General features: G+C 53.7%; 1 protein-coding gene across 6 annotated transcripts; it reads left to right on the top strand.

Moving 5' to 3' along the window:
• The first annotated feature begins 821 nt into the window (after positions 1–821).
• Positions 822–23,638, top strand: UBA1 (ubiquitin like modifier activating enzyme 1). Of its 6 annotated transcripts, XM_027607333.2 has the most exons (27): positions 4,112–4,315; positions 8,610–8,732; positions 8,883–8,999; positions 9,134–9,192; positions 9,292–9,460; positions 9,549–9,683; positions 10,725–10,831; positions 11,088–11,178; positions 11,292–11,424; positions 11,951–12,048; positions 12,123–12,269; positions 12,425–12,601; positions 12,723–12,827; positions 12,915–12,995; positions 13,366–13,521; positions 15,210–15,375; positions 15,522–15,718; positions 17,774–17,838; positions 18,080–18,275; positions 18,977–19,051; positions 19,171–19,360; positions 20,918–21,006; positions 21,299–21,391; positions 21,529–21,720; positions 22,890–22,991; positions 23,098–23,198; positions 23,313–23,454. In XM_027607333.2, the coding sequence occupies exons 3-27, from the start codon at positions 8,883–8,885 to the stop codon at positions 23,446–23,448; spliced, it is 3,177 nt and encodes a 1,058-aa protein (XP_027463134.1). In that variant the 5' UTR covers positions 4,112–4,315; positions 8,610–8,732; the 3' UTR covers positions 23,449–23,454. The 6 variants fall into 6 exon arrangements, with proteins under 6 accessions (XP_027463135.1, XP_027463136.1, XP_027463134.1 ...); XM_027607334.2 differs by lacking the exons at positions 4,112–4,315; positions 8,610–8,732 and adding an exon at positions 822–964; XM_027607335.2 differs by lacking the exons at positions 4,112–4,315; positions 8,610–8,732 and adding an exon at positions 1,484–1,786.
• Positions 23,639–26,210: the final 2,572 nt, after the last annotated feature.

Genomic DNA, 26,210 nt, shown 5'->3' with positions numbered 1-26,210 from the left:
TTTGGGATAAGGTGCTCAAACATCACCTCAGCGAGGCCGCCTTTGATCACACGAAAAATGCAACCTGACCCCAGAGATTTCCCCTTATCTTGTTCTATTTCTCTCCATAGCACTTGGCAGTTGTCACATACATCTATACAACACGCATTTACATATATATTTAAGTATATATTATGAATATATGAATATAGAATGAATATAGAATACAATGTATTTAAGACATTTACTATATACAATGTAAATTATTTACATATTGACACTAGCTATCATGTTTTGTCAACTATGTATTTATATGTATATTTTGTTACATATAACTTACACAGTCATCTATCATAATAAATATTTGTATGAGAAACTAATTTTTACTCATTTCCTGTATTTATGGTCTATCTCTCTCGCTAGAACGTCTGCTCCGTGAGGGCAAGCAAAGAATCCCTAGTGCCTGGCCCACAGCTTGAACTCCATAAATGTCAAATGAATGAACTCCTTTGACTGCCTTCCCATCTGTAGGATGGGTGTGCCTTTACATCTGGTGGTACCCCACGTTCCACTCCCTTTTCCCGTTCCCTCCCCCCCCCCCCCGCCTCCAGAGCACAGATCCCGGAATTCCACAGCCCAGGTTTACATTTTCCCATACTCTGGGCGCTGTAGCCCACCACGTGCACCGGGCACCGGGCACCAGACAGGACTACCACCCCCAGCATGCCTCGCGCGCTCGGGAAGTACCACAACCCATAGGGTTGTCTGGGTCTGACACGGGCGCCGACGGCGCGGGAGCAAGGGCGGCCGCCCCTTTAACTAAGCATCTGTGGTACATCCCAAACCGGGGGCCCTTCAAGGCCCCGCGCTTCCGAGCTCCGCGCAAACTCTGGCTCTTGTACGACGGAGCTGGTTTGCTCTTCCGTTGCCCCGTGGCTTCGGCTCATCTCCAGCAGGAAGGCGAGGCTTCCGCCCGGCGCAGGGGGTGAGCTGGAGCACGGTGCCCCCAAACCCTAGGCAGCATCCGGGGGAGGGGGCTCAATTTGGGGGACCCCCTAATGGGCGCATTTGGAGCTCCGGGCCCGGGGTGGCGTTTCGGGGTGGCTGTTTTCGAGGAGTCCCTTAGGAAGTGGCATTTGGGGACACCGGGATGGGATTTTGAGTCTGTTTTAGGGAGTATCACTGGGAGGCAGGATTTGTATACCCCTCGGAGGCAGGGTTTAGGGGGATGTTTGAGGAGACCCTTAAGGTCCGTGTATGAGTTCTCTGTCCATGAGGCAGGATTTGGGGGTACTCCCCAAAGGGAGAGGCGAAGTTTGAGGTTCCTGAAGTCAAGGCGGCATTTGGGGACAGCTTGTTTCACGAAAGGTCCTGTGACAGTGGGAACGTTCGGGACCGACGTGGCATTGTGGATGTATCTATGGCCTTTGTGACCTCTGGTTCTATGATGAGGTCCCCCCGCGCTTGGGTACGCGGGGCGAGGCGACTGGACAGGTCGGAGCCAACACAGTTTTAGGAAGAGGGACCCCCAGGCCAGGCTGTGGAAGGGACGCTGGAACCCAGTGTGCTAGGCTCTTCCCGAGGGGACAGCGTGCTACCGGGCCTTCGTTGGCCGCGGCTTTTTCATTATTCATGAGGAGGTGGAGCCGTTGAGGAAGCCCATTTTTGCCTCTTTCGCACCTGGTCCGCAGGAAGTATCGGCTTGTGAATTATTCACGAGGGGGCGGATCAGCGTGCTGGAGGGGTGTGCTGAAGGCGAGTCCTGCAGTCCGCCGGGCAAACTACAACTCACTGATTAATCGGAAAGGTGAATAGCGCCCCGAGTTTTCTGTGGCTTTTCTAGGGGCGTAATTGTGCATAATTCGTGAGGGGCGTAGCTTTTACGGTTTCATCTGCATGACCCGCTGTTAGCTTTCCCTTACAGGTTCCAGGATTTAAGCCTTAAATCTAGCGAAGGGAGGAGGCCTCCTACATTGTTCATTCCTTATGGCCCAGTAACTCCAGATTATCAACACAGGCTCTAGATTCAAATCCCATCGATCCTTGCCAGCTGTGTGATCTTTGGCAAATCTTTCCGTGAGCCTGACAATGGGTATGGGCATAATGATAATCAGATGAGTTTACACTCATTTCACACTTTATTAGCCCATTTAATCCCCACAACAATCCTAGGAGATAGGTTGTTATTATCCCATTTTATAGATGAGGAAACTGGGACACCGGGAAGCTAAGTAATTTGCCTAAAGTTAGTTACTCACAGTCAGTTGAGTGGCTGAGCCAGGATTCAAACCTGGTCAATCTAGTTCCGGAGTCTGTAGTCTTAATCAAATGCCATAATGTCTCCCTCCCCCCCTCCCCCCGCCCACCACCACCACTTTAATGGCCTGTACTACTACTAGTTTTAGTCATATAGCACTTGTGCATGGCACTGTTCTAAGCCCTTTCTGCCCATTTACTCATTTAAACTCCATCACAAGGTAGGTTACTATTGTTCTCATTTTATGGGTGGGGAAACAGTGGCCCAGAGAAGTGAAGTGTCTGGCCCCAGGTCACACAGCTAGTCACCGGTGGGTGGAAATGATTTTTGTGAGGGTTCAAGAACTCTCTAAGGAGGTCACCTTTGAACTAAGACCTGAAGGCCAGGAAGGAACCGGTTTCCTGCTCTGCATTCCTGAGATCAGTGGCACAATGCATGGAAAGGACACATCACCATAATATGCGATCTGTTAACATGATCTGTTGTTATTTGAGAGAAATGTATTGGGTGCTTATTGTGAGCCTGAGGCTTTGGTATACAGTTGTATCTCTGGTGACCTGGTCCTCTATCCTACCTATTCAGTGGACACTGGTGGCCTTAGCATTCTGTTTTCCATTGTCCTTCCAGGCGGTTGGTTGTCTCAAGGCATTTTGTTTGTTGGTTGGTTTTTCTTTTTAGTCCTGAATAAGATTTCATTGCCTGGTCAAGACATTGTTTTTTAAATAATGCCCCAAGTTGGGGGTTTCTCTAGTGGCTGAGTATACCCTCACCCATAACTAATTTTATATTAATATAAATATATATTTACATAGTTCTTTTATGTTAATATATAATACTTAAATTTAACATCGCCCTGTGTCAGTACTGCTAGCTCACACCTTAATCCGTATTCTCTGATTTTCATAATAGCACATTTTGCCTTCATGAGGTAAATGGGTTCTATTACTATCCCCATTTTACAGTTGTGGAAACTGAAGCACCTGCCAAAGGCATATTAGTCTAGATTCGGTGGGACCAAGGCAGCCCTGATGTTAGTCAGGGGTGGGGAGAAGGCAGCTACACTTCCCCCTGGGTTTCCCCTGTGGCTCTGCAGCATCGGCTTTCATTATTCATGAACAGGAAGGCGTGGCTGTGTTGCCTTGGCTGGAGTACTATAATCTCTACTAGCTGGGCAGGGCTGTCTTGAGTGTTTCTGTCCATCCAGCCTCATACATAATTCATAAGTAACTAGGTGGGACCTTTCTTGACCTCTCTGAGTTTCCAGGTTGAGCTGCTGCAGCATCATCATTCATTATTTATGAGCCGGGGGAGTGTGTTTTCCCTGTGGTAGCCCTTTTTCCCTGCTTACAGGGTATTAGATGAAGCAATAGGCGGACCCGTACCTTTTGTTCCAGCCCACCGGGCCTCATGCATTATTCATGATAAGATGTGGCCTTGGTCTCCTTGGCTTCCGGGCTGCTATAAGATCATTAATTATTCATGAGCAACGGGGCGTGGCTGCCATGTTTTAACATTGGCTTTTTGGTTGCCGGGAGTTAGTCCACCAACCACCCGGCCTCATGCATAATTCATGATCAGGAAATGTAGCCTTGAGGTCGTTTCTTAGTTTCCTTGTCAGCCTGGCTGCAACAATGTATTCATTATTCACGTTCCATGGGTCGTGGCTTCTATGGTTTTTTGGGTTTTTTTTTCTAACTTGTTTTCCTAGTTGTGGCCACCTTCGCCACCAGGTGGCGCTCTTCCTCTTCGAATGAGTTACAGCGGGCCGGGAACATTTATACATGATTCATGAATGGGCGCGGCCTGCCTGCATCCGGGCTCCTGGGGGGTGGGGCTCAAGGTTTTGTTCCGGCCTCAGGCTCTGCGGCCGCCATCTTGTGTCGGCGGCGGAGGTGAAGGAGGTGGCTGGAACGAGCACTGCCACTACGGCTGGGGGAGGAGAAGGCGGCCCAGGCGGCGGCGATTCTAGGCGGCCCAGGCGGCGGGGAGGAGGAGGAGGAGAAGGAGGAGGGTGGCGGCCGGGCTTGGCTTCGGCTCCTAGAGGAGTTGGCGGCGGCGCGACCCGGGGAACCGGCATTGGTAACAAACGGCCTTTCTCAGCGCCTTGGCCGGGGCAGGGGTTTCGGGAAGCATTGGATGAACCTGGGTCGGCGCTGGGCCAGGCTGATGTCGGGATGGGCGGTGGTGACTCGGATGCTAGGGATCCGTGGGGAGGAGGGAGGGGGACAGATCTTGGGGCGGGGTCGACATTTCCCATCCTGGACCAGCCCTCGCGCTCCGAAGTCTGACCTTGGGGTCAGATCCCCCCGCCCCCCTCTCCCCCCACCGCGGATCTGGCTTTGGAGACTCAGGGCCAGTATTCCTAGTCAGGGACCGGGACCCTGTCCTGAACCTTGTATCGCAACTCAGAACGCCTCTCAGTCGCCAACAGAGACTTACGGGATTGACATTCCCGGTCGAAGCCTCCCACCAATGTATGCCATTAAAGCCCTACCCCCAGAGTCTTCTTTCAGGCCCTCCTAGTCCTTCAGTATTGGCTCTCACAGCTTCCAAGAGGGGCTAGACCCCCGGGAGGGCCTTCATTTCTCTAAGTCTTCTCTAGCAGCTTCCTTCAGATCGCTCTGCCTCCTCCCCCAACTCACACAGGCGTTATCTGCCCTTAGAGCCTCCAAGGAAACTAGACCCTGTGAAAGACGATTTGGGCCTGTCCTCCATGTCAGAGACCGGTTCGCCACATCTCCAACCCCAACCTGGCCCTAGCATCTTCCATCAGAAAGCCCTCTGGGCCCAGCATTTCTAATCAGAGGTTCTCTTCAACATTTACCCTTAGAGACTCCTTTCATTTCTAGCATCCGCTTTTAGAGACTTCCTCTACTTTGAGGGAATGCCCTTTTCCATGGTCTCAGTATTCTCTTTGGAGACTGCCTCTTGTGGGCCTCAGCAGCTCCCTGATCACACACTCCCTAACTCCCAGGATGTTCCCTCAGAGCCTCCCGAAGGACCAAATACCAGGGCGGAACTGTTTGGATACATAATTCTCCACCACAGATTCCCCCGGCCAGCACCTGCCCTTGCAGACCCTGTTGCCTTCCAGCTCCCTCCATCAGACTCACCTCAAACCCCACCCTTCACTCAACATCTGCCTTCAAAAGCCATCCGGGGTTTCAGCTTCTCTCACAGATCCCTTAACCTCACATCAGGCCTGAGAATCTCCTCAGAGTCTTTCAAGGTCCCCAGCATCAGTTAGAGGCCTTCAGGTTCGTAAGACCCCAGCATCATTGTCAGATGTCCCTTCTTCCAACAGGCCTAGTTGTCTTCAGTCAGAGTAGAAAACCTCTTCAGCATCTACTCTCAGAGCCTCCATGGATTCCACATAATTGGTCAGAGAAACCCAATCCTACTTGGAGACCTAGCCAGTATCTGCTTACTGAACTTTTTAGGGCCAGAACTGTCTGGGCTCAGCCTCCCCTTTCCACTCTGTTAGAGCAGCTGCTGTACCTAGCATGTACGAATCAGAGATCGACACAAGGCCTTTGTGCTCCATTAGAAATCCCTCCCCAACCCTACCCTAGGACTCAGCATTCACCTTCATAGATAGCCTCCTGGGACTCTTGACATCGATGTCAGAGACACCTGTCTCCCCACAGGTCCCTGTTATTTTTGGTCAAAAGGTTTTTCTGTGCCAACAGCATCCATCTGCAGAGACCCCTAGAGCCCCAGCATCCTCCTGATGGAGAGCACACCTCCCCCTAGACCCCAGCATCTTCCTGCAGCCTCCTTGGGCCCCAGAATCCCCCACCCATTCCCTGTGTAGCTTCCATGGGGCCCAGCTACTGTCCTCCTACCTCCTTGCAGCCTCAGGGGGCCTGTAGTGCAATTTCCTGGCCTTTCCCTCAAAGATCCTTTCCAAAGACCCAGATATGAGTCTTAACAATCTGGCCTGGCCCTCCCCTGCCCGCCTCCCATGACTTCTAACCCCCTTTTCCATCTCCCTCTGAGCCTCCATGGGCTCAAACAACTACCTCCTGACTCCTCTCTTATGTTCCCAGGGACTTCTCAGTTAATCCCTCCCAGGAGGCTTGACAGGCCCCAGCATCCTGTGCCCTAGCTTCTCCATCTCGATAACCTGACCCTGTGCCTGCCCCCTCTCAAACCTGCTCCAGGATTCCTGCCTCAAACCTTCTTCTCTGGTTTGGGTGGTAGAGAATGCTCAGGCTTCAAAATCACCAGTGTGGAGACCTCAGGCAAGTTCTGAAACTCTCTAAGCCCCATTTCAGCTTTGCTGAAGAACGGATAGTATATGCATCCTAATTGGGGCCTGAGCATATGTTGAAGGGAGAAAGGGTATCGATTTTGTACTGGGGGTAGGGGGAATTTTTAGCTCCTCTCTGGGGTTTCTGCCCTAGAATCCTCCTGCTTGCCTTGAGACTGGGCTGTTGCAAATCTCTGCAGTTGAAATCTTTTCTGGAACAGTTACCCAAAACCTGCTTAGACCCTTGCTGGCAGCAACAGGAATGTGGAGATAAAAAGTGCAGATATTAAAGATCTCTCTGGCCCTGGGTCATCTCTGATTTAGGAAGTAAACGAGATGGTGTGTCCCAGACGAGCAAAGCAGTGACAAAGCAAAGAGATAACTAAGTAATGGAGGCCACTGCAGGTGTCCAGGGAGGAGCTTACTTAGGTCTTCAAGTCGCTGAGTTCTGACCACAGAAGTTGACTGTTTTTAACCTCGGCAGCTTCTTGAGGATAGTTCTGTTTGTCCCTGCCTTTTGAGAAAATGGGGCTCAGTAAATGAGAGCCCTTCCCCAGGTCACAGAGTCAGTAAATGGAAAAATTATGATTTGCTTTTGTCTCCACACTAATTCACCAACTTTTTCTTGTCTAGGTTAGTGCTCTGCATTCCCAGTAATTAGGTTGGTTGGCTCCAGGGCCCTAGCCAGCCTCCTGCCTTCTGGGTCCTCCTCCCTCACACCTCATCCCTTAGCCCTGTGGGCTGGGTCCTGAGCTTGATCCTGACTCTGTTCTCCCAGGAGGCATTTGGCAAACAGGCCCGCACCAGCTGCGTGACTGTGGGCAAGTGACTGAGTTCTCCGAGCCTTTTTTTTTTCTTTCTTGTGTTGTGGGCGTGAGGTTATCTCGTTCGTGGGCATTGTTGGGATTGGACAAAGCCCTTTACCCTGTGATTGACGGGCAGTGAGCTCTTGGTAGATGATGGGGAGGGAGCTCCTGTCTTCTTGCCTAGTGTCAGAGTGTGACAGGTGCCAAGATGGAACCTTAGGTACACTGGGGGTGCTCAGTGTGATATGGGGGGGAGGGTCAGAAAAGGCCCAGGGTAGGAGGACAGTGGCTTAGGAGAGCATTGGTGGTGAGGGGAAATGGTCGAGGGTCCTGTTGTCTCCGCCATGTGGATCCAGTCACACACAGATTTCACTCCCACAGCAGGCTCTGTCTATTGTTCTGACTCTGGGACCCAGTATGTGATGCTTGGCAGGTTAACTTGACCTCATGAGCTCAGGTTTTCTCATTTGTCTGGCAAGGGTGCTCAACCCTGCCTTGCAGGGTCAGGAGCATGGAGGGGAGGAAATGTGATAATACCAGGCGGCGGCAGCCTAGGCTTCAGGGTCAGCAGATCCTGGTCCGGGCCCCGCTTGGCCACTGTGTTTGTGGGAACCTCGGTCAAGTCACCACATGTCCCCGAGTGAATTTTTTTTCCTCCGGTGTGAGTTGGGGGATGTTATTGATAGATAGTAGTCCAGATCTCACAGAGACGCCCTGAGGACAAAGTGAGGCAAGGCTCATAAAGTGCTTACTTAGTGTGACATTTGGCACAGGGAGGGTTCCTGATAAATGTTCATCCACCATTGTTAACCTGTTTAAGGGGCTCCACGTGCAGACAGGGCTTGGGAAGTGTGTGTGTTGTCTCTCCCCGTGACCTCTTTCATTGGCCTGGGCCTTTCCCCTCCCAGAGCTGGGGGGAGGGGTGCGGTGGGCTTTGGAAAACTCTCTTCCCTGGGCCCCTCTGGGGACTGGGTCTCTGGCAAGGTGTCTCCCGCCATCATGCCACCCCGACGGAAGCCTAAGCCGCGTTTCCCTCCTGCGCCCCTGTCACCGGGGTTAAGGGGGAGGAGAACAGCTGCTTGTTGTTGCCTGCCCGCTCTGTGTCAGGCTCTGTGGTCTGGGCTCTCTTTCATCACTTCAGCAACTCCGTGGGGTAGGTAAGTGGCCCTGTCAGCCCTGTTGCACAGGTGAGGGAACCGAGCCCACAGGGCTTAAATGAGGTCTGTCAAGGAGTGGCAAGGTCTGACCTGAGCCTACAGCCTCCTCTGACTTTTCCCACAAGGACATTCTTCATGTCACTCCTCTCACCCTGCAGGACTGGAGTCTCTCCCTCATGCTGGGCTGGGGAGAAAGGCGAATGGCCTAGTGGTCAGCAGCATGGATTGCAAGCCAGACCACCTGGGTTCAGATCTTAGCTCTGACAGCTGTGTGACCCTGGGCAAGTCACCTCACCTCTCTGTACCTGCCTCCTCTTCCGTAAAATGGAGATACCAGCCCTTAAGTCTTCCCTTCCCCCGACAGTCACCACTAACCAGCTGCAGCGCTCACATGCCCCAGGCTCACCTCTGACCCTCCTTTTCCCTTCCAGATGTCCAGCTCGCCGCTGTCCAAGAAACGTCGCGTGTCCGGGCCTGATCCAAAGCCGGGTTCTAACTGTTCCCCTGCCCACTCCGTGTTGTCCGAAGTGCCCTCGGTGCCAACCAACGTAAGTGTCTTCTTTCTGCACCCTGGTGGGCAGGGTGGTGGGAGTGGTGGGTGGGAGAGCCTTCCGTATCACTGTGCATCTGTCCACGCTCTCTTCTGTATCTCCCCAAACCTGTTCTTCTCCTCTATTCCTAGGGAATGGCGAAGAACGGCAGTGAAGCAGACATAGATGAGGGCCTTTACTCCCGGCAGCTGTAAGTGGGGCCTAGGTTGGGCCAAGCAGCGGGAGGGGCACTGGGAGGACAGGGTCTGGAGGGCCAGACCTTGACCCGGAACACCCCCCAACCTGGCAGGTATGTGTTGGGCCATGAGGCCATGAAGCGGCTCCAGACCTCGAGCGTCCTGGTGTCAGGCCTGCGGGGCCTGGGCGTGGAGATTGCCAAGAACATCATCCTTGGTGGGGTCAAGGCTGTCACCCTGCATGACCAGGGCACTGCCCAGTGGGCTGACCTCTCCTCCCAGGTACTTCTTGGCAGCCCTTCTCCCTGGCAGAGGTGCTAGTCCTCCGGGCTCTGCCACCACTTCCTTCCTCCCTGGTTCCCCTTTGCAGTTCTACCTGCGGGAGGAGGACATTGGTAAGAACCGGGCTGAGGTCTCCCAGCCCCGCCTCGCCGAGCTCAACAGCTATGTGCCTGTCAGTGCCTACACTGGGCCTCTGGTTGACGACTTCCTTAGTGGCTTTCAGGTACCTTGCGGGGGGGTGGGGGTGGGGGGGCGCACCGCCCAGCCGCCTGCCCACTCTTCTCCCAGTCCATCTTTGCTTTGTTCATTAGTTCTCTGGTAAATGGGCTAGCCTCTGTGCCAGGTTTCGTGTTGGGGACGCAGGTGGGATTTAGACCCCGGACCTGCCTTTTCGGGGGGGCGGGGCTGTGAATGGGCAGACCCACGGAGCGTGGTGGTGGCAGGCAGGAGCCAGACTGCCCTGGCGTGGGTCTCCAGTTCTACTAGGATGTCCTCAGGCAGGCCACTGGATCTCCTCTGCTTCATTTTGTTCTTGTTTGTGGACTTGGGACCCGTAGTAGTACCTACTTCATTGAGTTTTTGTGAGGGCTAAGTGCTTGGGATACCAGCTGGCACGCACTAAGGGCCGTCTGCTTGTTTGTTGAATAAAAACTGAGCCGGAAAGAGGAGCTCTGGGGGGCCGAGATTCTGCCCTGGGGCATCCCGGTGGGCCAGGGCGCCGCCGCTGAGCCTGAGGTAGTTGGAGGAGCTGGCCCTGGCGGGGAAGGGTGGGCATTCCGGCAGAGAGCGAAGTCCCAAGGCACCCGGTTCAGCAGGCACTATCTCGAGAATTGGGAGCGAGTGGGTGTGGTAGGAGTGAGCTCAGACTTGGGCTGCGGAGGGAGGTTTACTCCCGTGTCTCATGGGGCAAGGCAGGGTTGTAGGCGGGTGGCAGTGGGTGTTGGTGCATAAATGAGTTCCCTGTTCTCCACACTCTCTGCTCCCGGCTGCCTCATTGCCTTGCCGGCTACCTTGCCTGCCCTGATGCAGGAATGCAGGGATTCGCGTTTCCCTTTTCTCTGGGTCTTACCCTGGCTGAATTTGATACATAGTAGATACTTTGTAGAAGTATCTACTGAACTGCGGTAAATACTTTGAAACCTTTAAAGTCTCTTCTGAGCCCACCTTCCCCCGCCTGCCGGCCCCAGGCACCAGTCTTCCTCCATTATTCTCTCCCCTTGGCCCCAGTGCCGGGCCCTTGCCCTGAGCCTCCACCTCTCCACAGGTGGTGGTCCTCACCAACACCCCCCTGGAGGACCAGCTGCGGGTCGGTGAGTTCTGTCACAACCGTGGCATCAAGCTGGTGGTGGCAGACACGCGGGGCCTGTTTGGGTGAGTGCCCCCACCCTGGTTCCCCGACCCCTGCCAGGCCCAGACCAAGACCCCTGAGCTGTCACCGCCCTGCCCCTCAGCCACTCGGGTTTTGGATTCTGTGTGTCCACTTCTCCCCACGTGACATGAGAGCTGTGTGATTCCCCACAGTGATGGGCTGAATTTGCTCAGCAAGTATTCGCTGCATCTCAGGGGACACGCAGGTCCCCGTGAGCATGGGACTCTGGGGCATCAGCCCTGTTGCCTCCCTTTACAGGCAGCTCTTCTGTGACTTTGGAGAGGAAATGATCCTCACAGATTCCAACGGGGAGCAGCCACTCAGTGCTATGGTTTCTATGGTCACCAAGGTGAGGAGACCAGCCTCAGGGGTCCTGGCAGGCGGGTGGGCAGCCCCAGGCTCTCTGTCTGCTCCTGGTACCCTGAACCCGCCTCTGAGGTTCACTTCTCCTTTAATAATCAGGACAACCCCGGTGTGGTCACCTGCCTGGATGAGGCCCGACATGGGTTTGAGAATGGCGACTTTGTCTCCTTTTCAGAAGTACAGGGCATGGTTGAACTCAACGGAAGTCAGCCCATGGAGATCAAAGTCTTGGGTGAGCTAGGGCTGTGGAGGAATCAGGGATGATAAGAGGTATGACCCAGGGCTCTGAGCGAGGGGAGACAGACACATGCTGGGTGTCTGAGATGAATCAGAGACAGACACCCCCCCCCCCCCCCGGGGTCTAGCCAGAGCTGGTGGGCCTGGGGTGGAGGTGCTGTCTCGTGTTTGAGCTGTTCGTAGGAGAATAGGTCCCTGGTATCTGCGCTGACGGGGAAGAGGTCTCTGGCGTGTGAACAGAGGAGGTCAGAGGATCCACTCATGTCTGAGCTGATGTGGGCAGGGAGCAGAGAATGTCTTTGAGTGTAGACTTGGATCCAAGAGCACAGGGTCTCGTGGCTTCTGAGCCTGGATCTTGGGCAGAGGGGAGATGGTTTCTGATGTCCAAGTAGAACCTGGGGTGGGGGTCTTGCCTCCTGAGGACCAAGCTCCCTGAAAATCCATGGATTTTTCCCTTATCTCGGGGGGTGTTGTGGGCTTTAGGGAGGGCAGGTAGCCTGATCCTTTCCTTGTCTACCTAGGTCCTTACACCTTTAGCATCTGTGACACCTCCAACTTCTCCGATTACATCCGTGGAGGCATTGTCAGTCAGGTCAAAGTACCTAAGAAGATCAGCTTTGTGAGTGTGGTGGGTAGTGAGGGGTCAGGGGTGGTTCTGGGCATTTCTAGGCTCTGATGCCCTGTCCCCCACAGAAATCCTTGCTGGCCTCACTGGCAGAGCCTGACTTCGTGATGACAGACTTTGCCAAGTATTCCCGGCCCGCCCAGCTGCACATTGGCTTCCAGGCCCTACACCAGTTCTGTGCTCAGCATGGCCGGCCCCCTCGGCCCCGCAATGAGGTGGGTGAGTGGGTGGGCCAACCAGGGCAGGTGACCTTGGCACTGAAGGCCCACTGTTCCTCTACGCGTCTACTCTTCCCGCCCCTCTTCCCCTCCCCATCCCTCTTCCCGCAGTGGCGTGACAGGTGCCTTCTTGGTTTCTTCTGCCCCACCAGGAAGATGCGACAGAGCTGGTGACCTTAGCCCGGGCCATGAATGCGCGAGCCCTGCGGGCAGTGCAGCAGGACAACCTGGACGAGGACCTCATCCGAAAGCTGGCCTATGTGGCTGCTGGGGACCTGGCACCCGTAAACGCTTTCATTGGGGGCCTGGCTGCCCAGGAGGTCATGAAGGTCAGTGTGGGTAGAGAAGGGCAGGGTCGGGGTGGGCCGGGCACCTCCCCGACTCCATCACTTACTGTCCATCTGTCCCAATTAACCACTGACCGCTTCCTCTCTCCTCCCCAATCCCCAGGCCTGCTCTGGGAAGTTTATGCCCATAATGCAGTGGCTATACTTTGATGCCCTGGAGTGTCTCCCGGAGGACAAAGAGGCCCTCACGGAGGACAAGTGCCACCCGGTATGCGAGTGGGGCCCACGGGGAAGACATCGTTGGGGGCATTTCTGGCGGGACCCCCTCTGACCCTCCTCCCTTCGCACTCTTCAGCGCCAGAACCGTTATGATGGGCAGGTGGCCGTGTTTGGCTCTGACCTGCAAGAGAAGTTGGGCAAGCAGAAGTACTTCCTAGTGAGTGATCCCCTTAGAGGCGCTCTACCTGCACCTCCCAGGCCTCTGGCCACCTCTTCTGGAGTCTCTTGCCTCCCGAGGGAAGGGCTTTCGGTTCTGGTACCTCTGTTGCGTGCCTTTTGCCACTTTATCTCAAGGGAAAGCCTGGTGCGTCCTTCTGTGTCGTGCCCCCCCCCCCCCCCCCCCCGGTGCTGCCTTCCCTCAGATGGCTCTGGGTTATTTCTTAGAGTTCTGGGACTTGAGGATGTGGCACTAGCCCCACTTCGCCTCCCCTGCTGTCTTCGGGGGGGGAGTGAGGAATAATGCGTACCGTCACAGTCACCTGTGTTACCCCAACCAGCCTCTGTCTCTCTTCTCGGCTGCCTCCTAGGTGGGTGCAGGAGCCATTGGCTGTGAGCTGCTCAAGAACTTCGCCATGATTGGGCTGGGCTGTGGGGAGGGCGGAGAAATTGTTGTCACCGACATGGACACTATTGAGAAGTCAAATCTGAACCGGCAGTTTCTGTTCCGGCCCTGGGACGTCACGGTGAGCGGGGTGGGGAGAGGGGGTGGGATTTTGTCCTCTGGCTTTCCTTTTGTCTTTTGTTTCCATTCTTTCTGGAAAGGCGGGAGGCCTTTCCACCTTTTTCCTTCAGCTCTTTGTCTCAGCTTCTCTGCCTCACTCATTCAGCAAACGTTTCTTGAGTATCCTTGCGTTGGATCTGCCATTTTTCATCTCTCTTTTTTTTTTTTTTCCTTGACCTCTTATCAGTGCTGGTTGGGACAGGGTGTTGGGGGTCCCCCAAATCACCCCCAAGTTCGATGATTGACTAGGAGGACTCACAGGACTGAGCTCATAGCCGTATTCACAGCCATGATTTTTTTACAGCAAAAGGATGCAGAGCACAATCAGCAAAGGGAAAAGGCGCCCGGGGCAAAGCCTGGGGGAGACGAGGCGTGAGCTCCCGAGACTCCTCTCCCCCTGGAGTCACACAGGATGCACTTAAATCCCCCAGTAGCAAGTTGTGGCAACACATGTGAAATGTTGCCAACCGGGGAAGCTCATTAGAGACTCAGTGCCCAGGGCTTTTACTATGGGCTGGTCACGTAGGCACCCTCTGCTGGGCACGTACCCAAATTCCAGCCTCCCAGAAGGAAAGCAGGAGTTCAGCAGAATCCGTATTTTGCATAAGCAGTCTAGGCACGGGGAGCCACCCACCCTTACCAGGTAAGGCATGGTGCGAACCCTCCCGAAATCCAGGTTCCCAGGTGCCAACCAAGGGCCAGCTTTGCCAGCAGGCCTTCCCTAGGAGGACATTTGTGTTAGGTTCACTGTTCCCTGCCAGATGGACCCTGGGCCGTACACGGCTCGAGCTATGAAGCCTTCCGTGGGTGACAGTGCCATGTGTGCCTGCCCAGGATCTGTTCCCCTCGCCATTCATTGACTCGGTAACCAGGTAGCCACTGGCCTAGGCACTGCTCTTGGCACTTGGGATACAGCGAGGAAAGAAAGCTGCTGGAGTGGGGAGGGCAGACCATAAGCAAGCAACACAGTGTAAGTGTGAGGTTTGGAGTTAACGCTGATAAGTGCCGCGCAAAGGAAACAACAAAAGCAAGCCAAGGGAAGTCAGGCACCCCCGGAAGATGGGTTGGCAGTTTTGGTTATAGTGGTTAGGAAAGGGCTCGGTTCTGCAGACCTGGAGGGTGGAAGGGAGTAGAGCCCCCCTTTTCTGGGTTCAGAGCGCTCCAGGCCAGGATCCTGATGGTGGGGAGAGGGGTAGGAGATGAGCTAGGGGAAGTGGGGGCCAACTCCTTTTCCCCACTGTGGAGAGGGGGAGCCAGGGGGAGAGTTTTGAGCAGAGGAGGAACGTGACCTGACCTGGCCTTTGAAAGGATCGTTTGTTTGAGAGGATGGATCCCAGCTCTGGGTGCTGTTATCTGAAAGAACAGTAGATGTTGGGTAGGCATAGAAACAGAGTGGCTGGCCTCTTGCCTCTGATCTGCATTTCTTCACTGCTTCCTTTCCTTGAGCCCCTGCCACCTCTGTCCCAGCCCTGGCCATGTGGCGCTGTCGAACACTGTCTCCTGCTAAATTGAGGAGCCTTCTGAACTCAGAACCTGGTTCTTCCCGGGCATTAAGTAAATCCGTGTTTAGGAGGACGCGCTATAGAAGTTTGTTGGGTGAATGCATGAAGAGCTGAGCCCTGTGTTCCCATCCTGCCCTTGTCCCCCTAGAAGTTAAAGTCTGACACGGCCGCTGCAGCTGTGCGTCAGATGAATCCGCACATCCGGGTGACAAGCCACCAGAACCGTGTGGGCCCTGACACAGAGCGCGTCTATGATGACGATTTCTTCCAAAACCTGGATGGTGTGGCCAATGCCCTCGACAATGTGGATGCCCGTGAGTTTGGAGGCGGGCGAGGAGGTCAGGGGCAGAGGTGGTGTGCGCACGCACGCATGTGTATGTATTAGGGGTGTCTGTCTTTACATTCTCTATTGACATTCCTGACACACACACGGTCTGCCCACCCCCCACCCCCCCAATAGGCATGTACATGGACCGCCGCTGTGTGTACTACCGTAAGCCGCTGCTGGAGTCTGGCACACTGGGCACCAAGGGCAACGTGCAGGTGGTGATCCCCTTCCTGACAGAGTCCTACAGCTCTAGCCAGGATCCGCCTGAGAAGTCCATCCCCATCTGCACTCTGAAGAACTTCCCTAACGCCATTGAGCACACCCTGCAGGTGATCAGCTGTTGGGGGGAGAGGGGTGGGGGCAGGCACCTTCTTGGCCACTAGGCCCCCTCAGGTGTCACAAGCCTAAAGTTCAGGATGTGCTTTCTCTTGAAACCTTCCTCCCTCGCTTCTCATCCAACAGCCTGGGTTTCTAGAATGATTCATTCATTTTCTTTTATTTTGAGAAGTTTTCAACATGTAGAGAAACACAAAGAGTGGTATGATGAATACTCAAATATCATTCCTCACCTAGATTTAATAGTTGTTAATGTTTTGACACATTTTCTTCTTAGATTGCTGTGTTTTTCATTCTTTGTGCTGAAATGTATTGTGGATATCATAACACCTCCTTAATCTAATATGCTTCTGCAAGGGAAGTGCGCTCTGCATAACCAGGGTCTCTCGACCTTGGCATTATTGACATTTGGGGCCAGATATTTCTTTGTCGGTGGGGGCTGGCGTCCTCTGCTCTGTCCAGTGCTTAGCAGCATCCCTGGCTTCTGCCCACTAGATGCCACTAGCTTTCTGCAGTTGCAGCAACTCAGAATGTCTCCTAGACGTTGCCAAATGTCCCCCTCCCCTCCTGGGTGGGGGGGGGGGGTGCAAAATCGCTCCCAGGTGAGAACTGCTGCTGTCTAACCAAGAGCCTACTTTCATGCTGAACACAATTAATGGTAATTTCTTATTACCTCCTGCAGTTATTTAGGCCTTTCATGCTTAGTTCCTCTTCAGGTGTGCACAGCTATTGCTTGTTTCTCAGGATGATTCTGTTTGTGTGATGCGTGTGCATACATTGTACAGCCCAGTGCGCCTATCATCAGGCTGACTTTTTACAAAGTGAACGCACCTAGGCAGCTGGCCCCAGGGCCACGAACCAGAACCCAAGGGCGGCCCGAGGAAAACTCTTGTGCTATGAGAATGACCCTGTTGTCTTCGGGAACAAACTGTTCAGAATGTTTAGTTAGGAGTGTGGGGGTGAGAACCAAATAGGGAAAAACCGGTTTCCTCGGCCACTTTCCCTTCTGCCTGGAGTTCCAGAGTGGGCATGTTCATATTTGTGTCCCCACTGCTCTCTCACTGGGCCGTGTGTGATTTCAGACTCCAGCGCTCCGTGCCTGACTCCTCCTCTGTGAAATGGGGCTAATAGCAGTGTCGGCCTCGCGGGTTCAGAAAGCACTGGGCATTTACTGTGTATCTGGGGCCGGTTTAGGAAAGTTTCAGTAGATACGTAGTTGCTCGTTCTTTCTTTGCAACCCCACCACAGAGTCATTACTGTTACAGTATCTGTTTTAGAAAGGAAGGTGTGAAGGTAAGTGTTGCCGTGTGTTTCTGAAGTCCCCGAACTAGATACTAGGTAGCAGAGCTGGGGATTGAACCTAGATGCTCTCTCCTCCAAACTCCCTCACCAGTGAATTCATTTACTGTCCTTGGGAATTTTCAGAGTGCAGAGCGTCTGTCTTGTTTGCTGCTCAGCGCCAGGGCCTGTATGGCAATCGTTTTTGGTTTGGGTCTGAATTTTTTTTTTTTTTTAATTATGGTAAAATAGAACTAAATTTTTTTTATTCGAGATATAACATCGCTAGTAAGGCACACAGATCTTTAAGAATCTTTTTTTTTTCACGCATAGGCTAGTATAACCACCACCCAGATCAAGTTCATTGGGGGTTTTTTTGTTTGTTTTTTAAAGATTTCATTTATTTATTTGACAGAGAGACAGGGAGAAAGGGAACACAAGCAGGGGGAGTGGGAGAGGGAGAAGCAGGCTCCTTGCCAAGCAGGGAGCCTGATGCAGGGCTCGATCCCAGGACCCTGGCATCATGACCTGAGCTGAAGGCAGATGCTTAACACCTGAGCCACCCAGGCGCCCCTCGTTCATTGGGTTTTAAATTGAGGCGCCGGAGGGTGGGGGAGTGGGGACGGTTGGGGAGCAGTGACAGAGGGCTTCCCTTTTCTCAAAGCAGCGGTGTTCTTCTGATTGGATGCATTCACTGATGGTCTCTCTAATGACAAATCCCCAGTTGTCAACCGTCACTCCATGTTGTCCATCTGTTCTGTGTCTTACAGTGGGCTCGGGATGAGTTTGAAGGCCTCTTCAAGCAGCCGGCAGAAAACGTGAACCAGTACCTCACGTAAGTATCCAGGTGCCCCTTCAGCCTATCCCCTGCCTGCCCGCCAAGGCATCCTGCCTGCTTTCCTCACCAGTGACACCCAGCACCAGGCACACTTTGCAGATGAGTCAAGTGAAGGCTCGGGCCTCATATCGCCGGGGGTCAGGACTAGCTTTCCATGGAGAAAGTGGGGTGGCCCTGGAGCCCACTCCTAGGGCCGCTGTGTAATCCTGCCCCTCTGACCCCCTCCAATTCCTGATAGAGACCCCAAGTTTGTGGAGCGGACCCTGCGGCTGGCGGGCACCCAACCCCTGGAGGTGCTGGAGGCCGTGCAGCGCAGCCTGGTGCTGCAGCGGCCACAGACCTGGGCCGACTGCGTGAGCTGGGCCTGCCACCACTGGCACACCCAGTACTCTAACAACATCCGGCAGCTGCTGCATAACTTCCCTCCCGACCAGGTAATGCCCATTTGCCAGGTCCGTTTGGCGCAATGCGTTTTTCCAACATAGGAACCTGCTGTGGGCTCTCCACATGCTCTTCCCAGTCGATCAAGAGTCTGGCTGTGGCCTGTACCCCAGGGCATGGGGCTCTCAGAAGACGGCTTAAGTCTGACCCGTTTTTCCTGTAGCCTTGCCTTCGAGCAGGAGACTTGTGTTTCTGTTTCCTTTGCCTGTGGCGTGCTCTGAGCCCTGCTAGACTCCCAGGGCCGTACAGATTATGGGGGAGAAATTTTGTAGTCCAGAGCACAAGAATCCGTATGGGTTCACTTCCCAGCTCCATTTGCACTTGGGCAAGTCACATAACTTTCTCTGCACTTCAGTCTTCTCACGTGCGAAGTAGACATAATAGTAATCTATCTCACGGGGAGTTTTGTGAGGATTTATTGGTACTTACTAATAGTAAGTTAGTACAATGCCTGGCAGTCCGTAAGAGTTTGTGAAATGGCTGCATATCTTGCACAAAGCGAGTGCCCAGGAATTGGTAGTTGTTTGCTCAGCGAGGTCCCTGGTTCAGCCTGGCATCAGAACTTCCATCTACAGGACCCTACAGTCTGGGTCTTTCATGACTGACTCCAGGGCCCTGTGTGTGCCCAGCCAGGAGTTAGGCTTGTTAGAGAGCCCTCAAGTCCTGCCCCTCAAAAATCTCTTTACTTCTTTAGCTCACGAGCTCGGGAGCTCCGTTCTGGTCTGGGCCCAAACGCTGTCCACACCCGCTCACCTTTGATGTCAACAATGTAAGTCTCTTCCTTGGGGTCTCCTTGGGTCAGGTGGAGGGTGGGTGGGAGGGAAGGAGGCTGAGACGCATCAGGCGAGAGCCGATGTCCTCACCCTCCTGGGCCCTGCCTTCCCCCAGCCCCTGCATCTGGACTACGTGATGGCTGCCGCCAACCTGTTTGCCCAGACCTATGGGCTGACAGGCTCTCAGGACCGAGATGCTGTGGCCACACTCCTACGGTCTGTGCAGGTCCCCGAGTTTACTCCCAAGTCTGGCGTCAAGATCCACGTCTCTGACCAGGAGCTGCAAAGCGCCAATGCCTCAGTTGGTGAGGGTGTTTGGCCAGGAGTCACCACCCCCCTTGTCCCCTGCCCAGGCCAGCCTCCCCACCTGTTCTCTGCCCCTGGTTCTGCTCTGCTGCCCCAGGCCTGGGACTTCCCCACACCTTCCTTTGAGCCTCCCTTCTCCTGAAGTATGAAGAAGGTCGGTCGGTTGGGGCAAATTGTCTCCCTCACTCCTCCTCCCCACTCTCTGGTCTTCTGTGTGTGTTTGCCTTGGAAAAAAGAACTTCTGTTTCTTTTTTTTTATGTTTCTCTGGGGGCTATGATCTCCACCAGTGGTCTCTCTGCCTTGACATCTGGCCCCTGTGTTCCTCTGTATGCTGCTTCACCCTAATACTGCCCTCCATATATCTTTCCCCAGAACTCCCTCCTTGTCTTCCTCTCCACGTCTCTCCCCTCCAACTCCGCATCTCTCTCCATCTCTTTCTTTCAGCTCATGCTGCATGTTAGGTGAGGGGCCACACAGTGACTCCCAGGCTTTGCAGGCCATAGAGTGTCTGCGGCTAATCACCTGTGGCGGTGGAAGCATAAAAGCAGCCATATACAATGTGTAAATGAACGTGTGTGGCTGTTTTCCAGTAACATTTTATTGATCCAGCAGCTGGCGGGCTGACCTGGGCTCAGTGCTGTAGTTTGCTGACCCCCCAGTCTGTGGATTTTTGTCTTCCGCTCCGTACCTCTCCCTGTCCGCAGACTAGATCCAGCATCTGCAGCTATGTGGCTCTCCCTGCATTACCTTCCGTGCTCCCCATCGTCCTCTCCATCGGTCTTCTCCCTTCTCCTGTTATCTCCCCCGTTGGCTCCCCATCTCCCTTCCCAAATCTCTACCCCCTCATGTTACTCTCCGTATGTTTCTTCCCATCTCTCCTTCCACATCTCCATTCGCTTCATCCCTGTATTTCCTGTTTTTCTCCTCACGTACATATGTACACACATGCGTATAGCTGCGTAACTGTGCCCTGAGATCTGTGTGATGTACGTAAGGTATACATAAAATGTATATAAATGATATATATGTAAATTGCATATGGGATACATAACATCTACATGTCTCATGCCCCCATTCTCCCCTCTTCATATCTTCTTTTCCCTCCCCGTATCTTTCCTCTGTCTCCACGTCTGCGTTCCCCCCCCCGCAGTATCCCCTCTGTATATTTTTTTCATACCCCTGTCGCACCCCCCCCCCCGTATTCTCCATGTCTCCCCACCTCTTTCTGTAACATTCTCCCCAAGATCTACAGATCTCCCAGCCAGATCTCTGGATCTGTCCATGTTCACTTCCTCCTGACGTTTTCCTTAGGGTCTCTGGAGAGCTCCCTCTCCACATACCTGCCCCCGTTCTGTCTCCTTCAGGTTTGTGCTCTCTTGTCCTGCTCTGCCTCTCCGCCTTGCGCCTCCTCTCTCCCAGGATAACTTTCCCTTTCAAGTGTTCTCTACCTGAACATCTTTTGCCCTCCCTGCCCCCACCCCTGCCCCGGCTCCCGTTTCCACCTCAGACATTGGCCTGGGATCTAAAGGGTCAGGGTGTCCTTTTCTTCCTGCAGATGACAGCCGTCTCGAGGAGCTCAAGGCCACACTGCCCAGTCCAGAAAAGCTCCCTGGATTCAAGATGTATCCCATCGACTTTGAGAAGGTGCTAGGTCGGGTCCCTGGGCAGGCAGGGGAGGGGGATGGCTAGACAGAACGGGTCTGTGGGGATCTGGAGGCAGCCGCAGGCCTTTACGGGGATCGGATCATGGGCCTGCCACATGGCCCTGAACGTATCGATGTTCCCAGCCATGCCTTTGTGATCTAAGAGAACCCTGCAGGTAATTGCAGTGGAGGATACTGGTGTCCCCAGGGGCCAGGAATCCTTTTCCTCCCCCGACTCTGATCCTCTCATCATCTCCCCATCCTTCCCTTTCTCCTTCCCCTGCTACTAACAGGATGATGACAGCAATTTCCATATGGATTTCATTGTGGCTGCATCCAACCTCCGGGCAGAGAACTATGACATTCCCCCTGCAGACCGGCACAAGGTGAGGGGAGTCTGGACCTGATTCCACTCCCCCCCCTCCACCCCCGGCTTGAGTTTTCCACGTTCCATTCATTCAGTGTAGGCTCTGAGCCTCTTCTACCTTAACTACCACGTGTCTTGATCCTTCCTGCCTCACAGAGTAAGCTGATTGCAGGGAAGATCATCCCCGCCATTGCCACGACCACAGCAGCTGTGGTTGGTCTTGTGTGTCTGGAGTTGTATAAAGTGGTGCATGGGCACCGACAGCTGGACTCCTACAAGAATGGTTTCCTCAACTTGGCCCTGCCCTTCTTTGCCTTCTCTGAACCCCTTGCCGCACCCCGTCACCAGGTAAGGGCCTGCATCAGGGCCGCTGGGTTTGTGAGTGGGATGTTTCTCTGTAGAGCAGCTCGCTTTTAGTCTGCTTTCAGAGCCTGTCACCAGGTGAGGGTTTCTGTCAGCATGCACCTACTTACCTGTTTTGTGCACACATTATTCGTTTATTCACTGACCCTGTTTTGTGCTAAGCACTGGTCTGAATCTGCCTGTGGAAGCCCTCAGAAAAGATGGGATTTTTTAATTGCATTCCAGGAGATTATTAGTAACATAAGAATAGCAACCAACATGTATCTGGTGCTTATTACGGTAAATACTTTTACTTGCGTCATTCATTGATTCGCTTCAAATATTTACTGAGCATCTGTGTGCCAGATACTCTTGGAGGTGCTAGGATTGTACTTGTGCAATAGATTCTTTTTTTTTTTTTTTTTTAGTTTAAGATTTTATTTATTTGTTTGAGAGAGAGAAAGAGAGAGCACATAAGACGGGGGGGAGGGTCAGAGGGAGAAGCAGACTCCCCGCTGAGCAGGGAGCCCGATGCGGGACTCGATCCCGGGACTCCAGGATCATGACCTGAGCCGAAGGCAGTCCTTTAACCAACTGAGCCACCCAGGCGCCCCTGTGCAATAGATTCTATAAATAACAGGATAAATTATTTTAGAACCTCCAAAAAAGAGCGCAGGGTAAGGAAGACTTGAGTACCAGGTGGCAAGGGCTTGGGTTGGGGCCTTTAAATGTGGGATGGTCAGGAAAGGCCCTGCTGAAAAGATGACCTGTGAGCCCAGACTTGGAGGAGGGGAGGAAGCAGACCACGCAGGCTCCTGGCGGGGGAGAGCATTCCAGGCAGAGGGATGAGTCTCTCCAAGGGTCCTGAGGTAGGAGCATGCCTGGCATGTTTGAGGAAGAATAAGTCACTAGAGCAGAGTGAGAGAAAGGATGAGGGGCGGTAGGAGATGAGAACAGAGCAGGACCCCAGCGACTAGGCCACGTCGGTCATCGGTCACTGAAGGGTGTCAGTGCTCAAGGTGCGACGGAAGCCGCACGTTTTTGACAAAAGGGGCTTGTGATCTGACTTAGCATGTTAGCCTGAGCTAACATGTGGTGGGCGGGTGAGGACGGGACTGACGGGGCCGGACCCTGTGGTGGCCCCCAGCCCATCAGCCCCGTTCCTTGTCCCGCAGTACTATAACCAGGAGTGGACGTTGTGGGATCGCTTTGAGGTCCAGGGGCTGCAGCCTAACGGCGAGGAGATGACACTCAAACAGTTCCTGGACTACTTTAAGGTGAGACCCCCCTCCCTCACTCTCATCCCACCTGCGGGCAGGGTGCGGGCGGGGCTCGCTGGGCCATCCACCCCCATGACGCTGCTGTCCCCCTCCCCCCCCCCAGACAGAGCACAAGTTGGAGATCACCATGCTGTCCCAGGGTGTGTCCATGCTCTACTCCTTCTTCATGCCGGCCGCCAAGCTCAAAGAACGGTTGGATCAGCCGTGAGTTGCGGGGGGAGGGTGGCGGAGGGCCTCCACTTGCAGCCGTTCCACCTCCGTTCACTGCCCTTCACCTCTGCCCCTGCCTCCCTGAGCCTCTGCTCCCCCGCCCCCCAGGATGACTGAGATCGTGAGCCGTGTGTCGAAGCGAAAGCTGGGCCGCCACGTGCGGGCGCTGGTGCTTGAGCTGTGCTGCAACGACGAGAGTGGCGAGGATGTTGAGGTCCCCTATGTACGATACACCATCCGCTGACCCCCGTCCACACGCAGTAGGCTGGCCCCAGCCCCGCCCCCCTCCAGCCCAGGGCTCCCTCCGGGCCTCTGGCAGTGGCCCAGCTAGCCATGCCTGGTGTTCCCTCCTCACCCCCCACCCCGCACCCCTCTTGCCGCTGCTTTCTACCTTGTTTGGAACCTGGATCCTAATAAAGAATTATTAACCCAGATGTGGCATGGCCTGGTGCTTCCAGGGAAGGGAGGGACTTCCGGAGCTGTCGGTTCAGGTGGTAGCCCAGAGGGTTCAGCCCCACCCTAGCTGTGCCAGTTGCCTGGGCAGAGAAAAGGTGGGAATTGCCACTTCTTCCTCCCACCCTCCCCGCTTGGGAAGAGATGGAGGCACAGGGCACAGGTACCTGGGTCCGTGTGACTGTATTTGAGCTGGATTCAAATTCCACCCTGTCCGGCTCCAGCTCCTAACTCCCTGCCGTGTTGAGTTTGAGAGGTAGTAGTCGTGTTTGAGCAAGTCCTGTAACCTCTCTAACCTTGTTCCTCCTGTGAAGAAGAAAGCTAACTGCGACCCATCAGCCAGGGCTTGGTCAGCATGGCTTATGTCCTGGCCGGTGGGGGGACAGATGCCTTCCTATCTGGCTTAAAGCACTGAGCCCCTGGACAGGTCTTTATCATCATTGGTTCCTGTGGTGCCCTTGTTCAACTTCCCAGCTGCAGGGGGGGCCTAAACAACTCTGTTGGACTGAGGAATGTCCGTAACTATGTAGACTTTGCAGTTTTTAATTAAAATATTTGGCTAAGAATATCTGTGGAAGAAAAGCCCCTTTCCCACTCCACCCTGCTCCCCCTCAGGCCTGGTCTGCTTGTCCCGAGGCCTCCTACCTTTGAGAAGAGAGACAGCTGTGGGTTGTTGATTAGTTAGAGCAGGCTCAGCACGGCACCCCCCCCCCCCGGCCCCCAACAGGACTGCAGGGCTGCCTATGCTTGTCCTTGGTCTTGACGGAACACTCCAGACAGTTGAAAGCACCAATCAGACTGGCCACCTGATGCCTGGGGATGCCACTCATATCTCTTCCCTCACCCAGCCAGAAGCCCAACTTCTTTCTCCCACTTGGAAACAGACCCCTCCTTCCTTCATTCAAACCTGGGTACTGGGAATAGCACAAGCTATTCCTGAACCCGGCCTGACACTCATCACAGCCTGCCCCCACATCTGCTGCCTCCTGAGCCAGCTCCAGACCCCAGGCACAGTGTATGCCCTTGTCCACTTCCCCCTCGTGATTATTTTTTTCCTTGGCCTACTCTGCTTGGGTGATCTCATCCTTCCATACTTCCTTTTTATTCCCCTCCAGGACATTGGGGACTGAAGTGCTTTACCTCTGGCATCTATTTAGTGGTGATGCTAACTGCTTAGGTCAAGTGGAGAGGTTTTCCCTCCAGAGATACTTTCCCATTGCTGCTCAAGAGTACCCCCCAAACACTCCACACCTTTGTCCGCTGTTGCTACCATCTTGAGACTCAAACTTTTTTTTTTTTTTAAGATTTTATTTACTTATTTGACAGAGACACAGCAAGAGAAGGAACACAAGCAGGGGGAGTGGGAGAGGGAGAAGCAGGCTTCCCGCTGAGCAGGGAGCCCAATGCTGCTGGGCTCGATCCCAGGACCCTGGGATCATGACCTGAGCCGAAGGCAGACGCTTAATGACTGAGTCACCCAGGCGCCCCGAACACAAACTTTTTCTGCCCCCTTTCTCTACTATCCCAGCTCCTTGTCCACTATCTCCCCCATTACAGCTCTTGATTCTCCAGACACTTTTGTCCCTTTGTTCACCACCCCAGCTCCTGGATCACCTTCCTACCTCATTCGTACCTGAAACACTTCTTTATCAAGAACAGCTTCAGCAGGAACCCTGGAATCCTGGTTGTGTCTTAGTTCTCCCACATGTGCCATTTTCTGTCCTGTTTGGCTACCATTGTAACACCAACAAGATAGAAGACCAGAGTTCTTCGGGTCACTTCACTGAGCCCCCTGCACCGGGCAGGCAGGCACAAAGAAAAGGGTGTACACGGTTGTCTTTTCTTGACCTAGAGCTATTTGCCATCAAACATTTGCCATAACATTTGCTGAGGGCTTACTATGGACCAGGCACTATTCTAGGCATTGGAGACAGCAATGGATCAAAAAAAAAAAAAAAAAAAAAAAAAAAATCCCTGCCTTGAGGCCTGTGGGCGTGTTGGGGGGGGGTTATGTTCTGCCAGGGTGAGACCCAGAATAGACAAACACAAGTAAATTTTAAGAAGTTGACCGGTGTCATTCAAAAGGTCTGTAGGGCCAGGTCTGGGGGTCTCCAATGATGGGGGTGCAGGTAGGCACTTTTAAATAGGGCATTCAGGGAAGGCTTCATGAAGGTGACATTGAAGCAAGGACTTGGAAGAAGTGAAGGGATGAAGCATGTGGGTATCTAGAAGAATATTCCTGGCCAAGGGAACAGCAAGTGCAAAGTCCCTGAGGCTGGATTGTGCCTGCTTTATTCAGAAACAGCTTGAAGGGAACAAATACGTCTGGAGTGGAGTGAGAGGAAGAAGGGTAGGAAATGAGAATGAGGTCAGGGAAGTGATGGACCTGATGGTCTAGCCCGCGGTGGACTTTCTATCTTCGTCAAGTATTTCCACTCCCATCATGCTCTGGTAATCCTCGCTAGTATGAACCTTACTGAAAACTCTAACCGGTGTGATCAAGGCTGCCATAAAAGGAAGCCCAGAAGAGGCGGGGAAGCTGGCTTTGGACTG

This window comes from Zalophus californianus, chromosome X (assembly GCF_009762305.2).
Source record: "Zalophus californianus isolate mZalCal1 chromosome X, mZalCal1.pri.v2, whole genome shotgun sequence".
Classification (NCBI taxonomy): domain Eukaryota; kingdom Metazoa; phylum Chordata; class Mammalia; order Carnivora; family Otariidae; genus Zalophus; species Zalophus californianus.
Note: the sequence above shows the minus strand (reverse complement) of the source record. Positions and strands in the feature narration are given on the sequence as shown.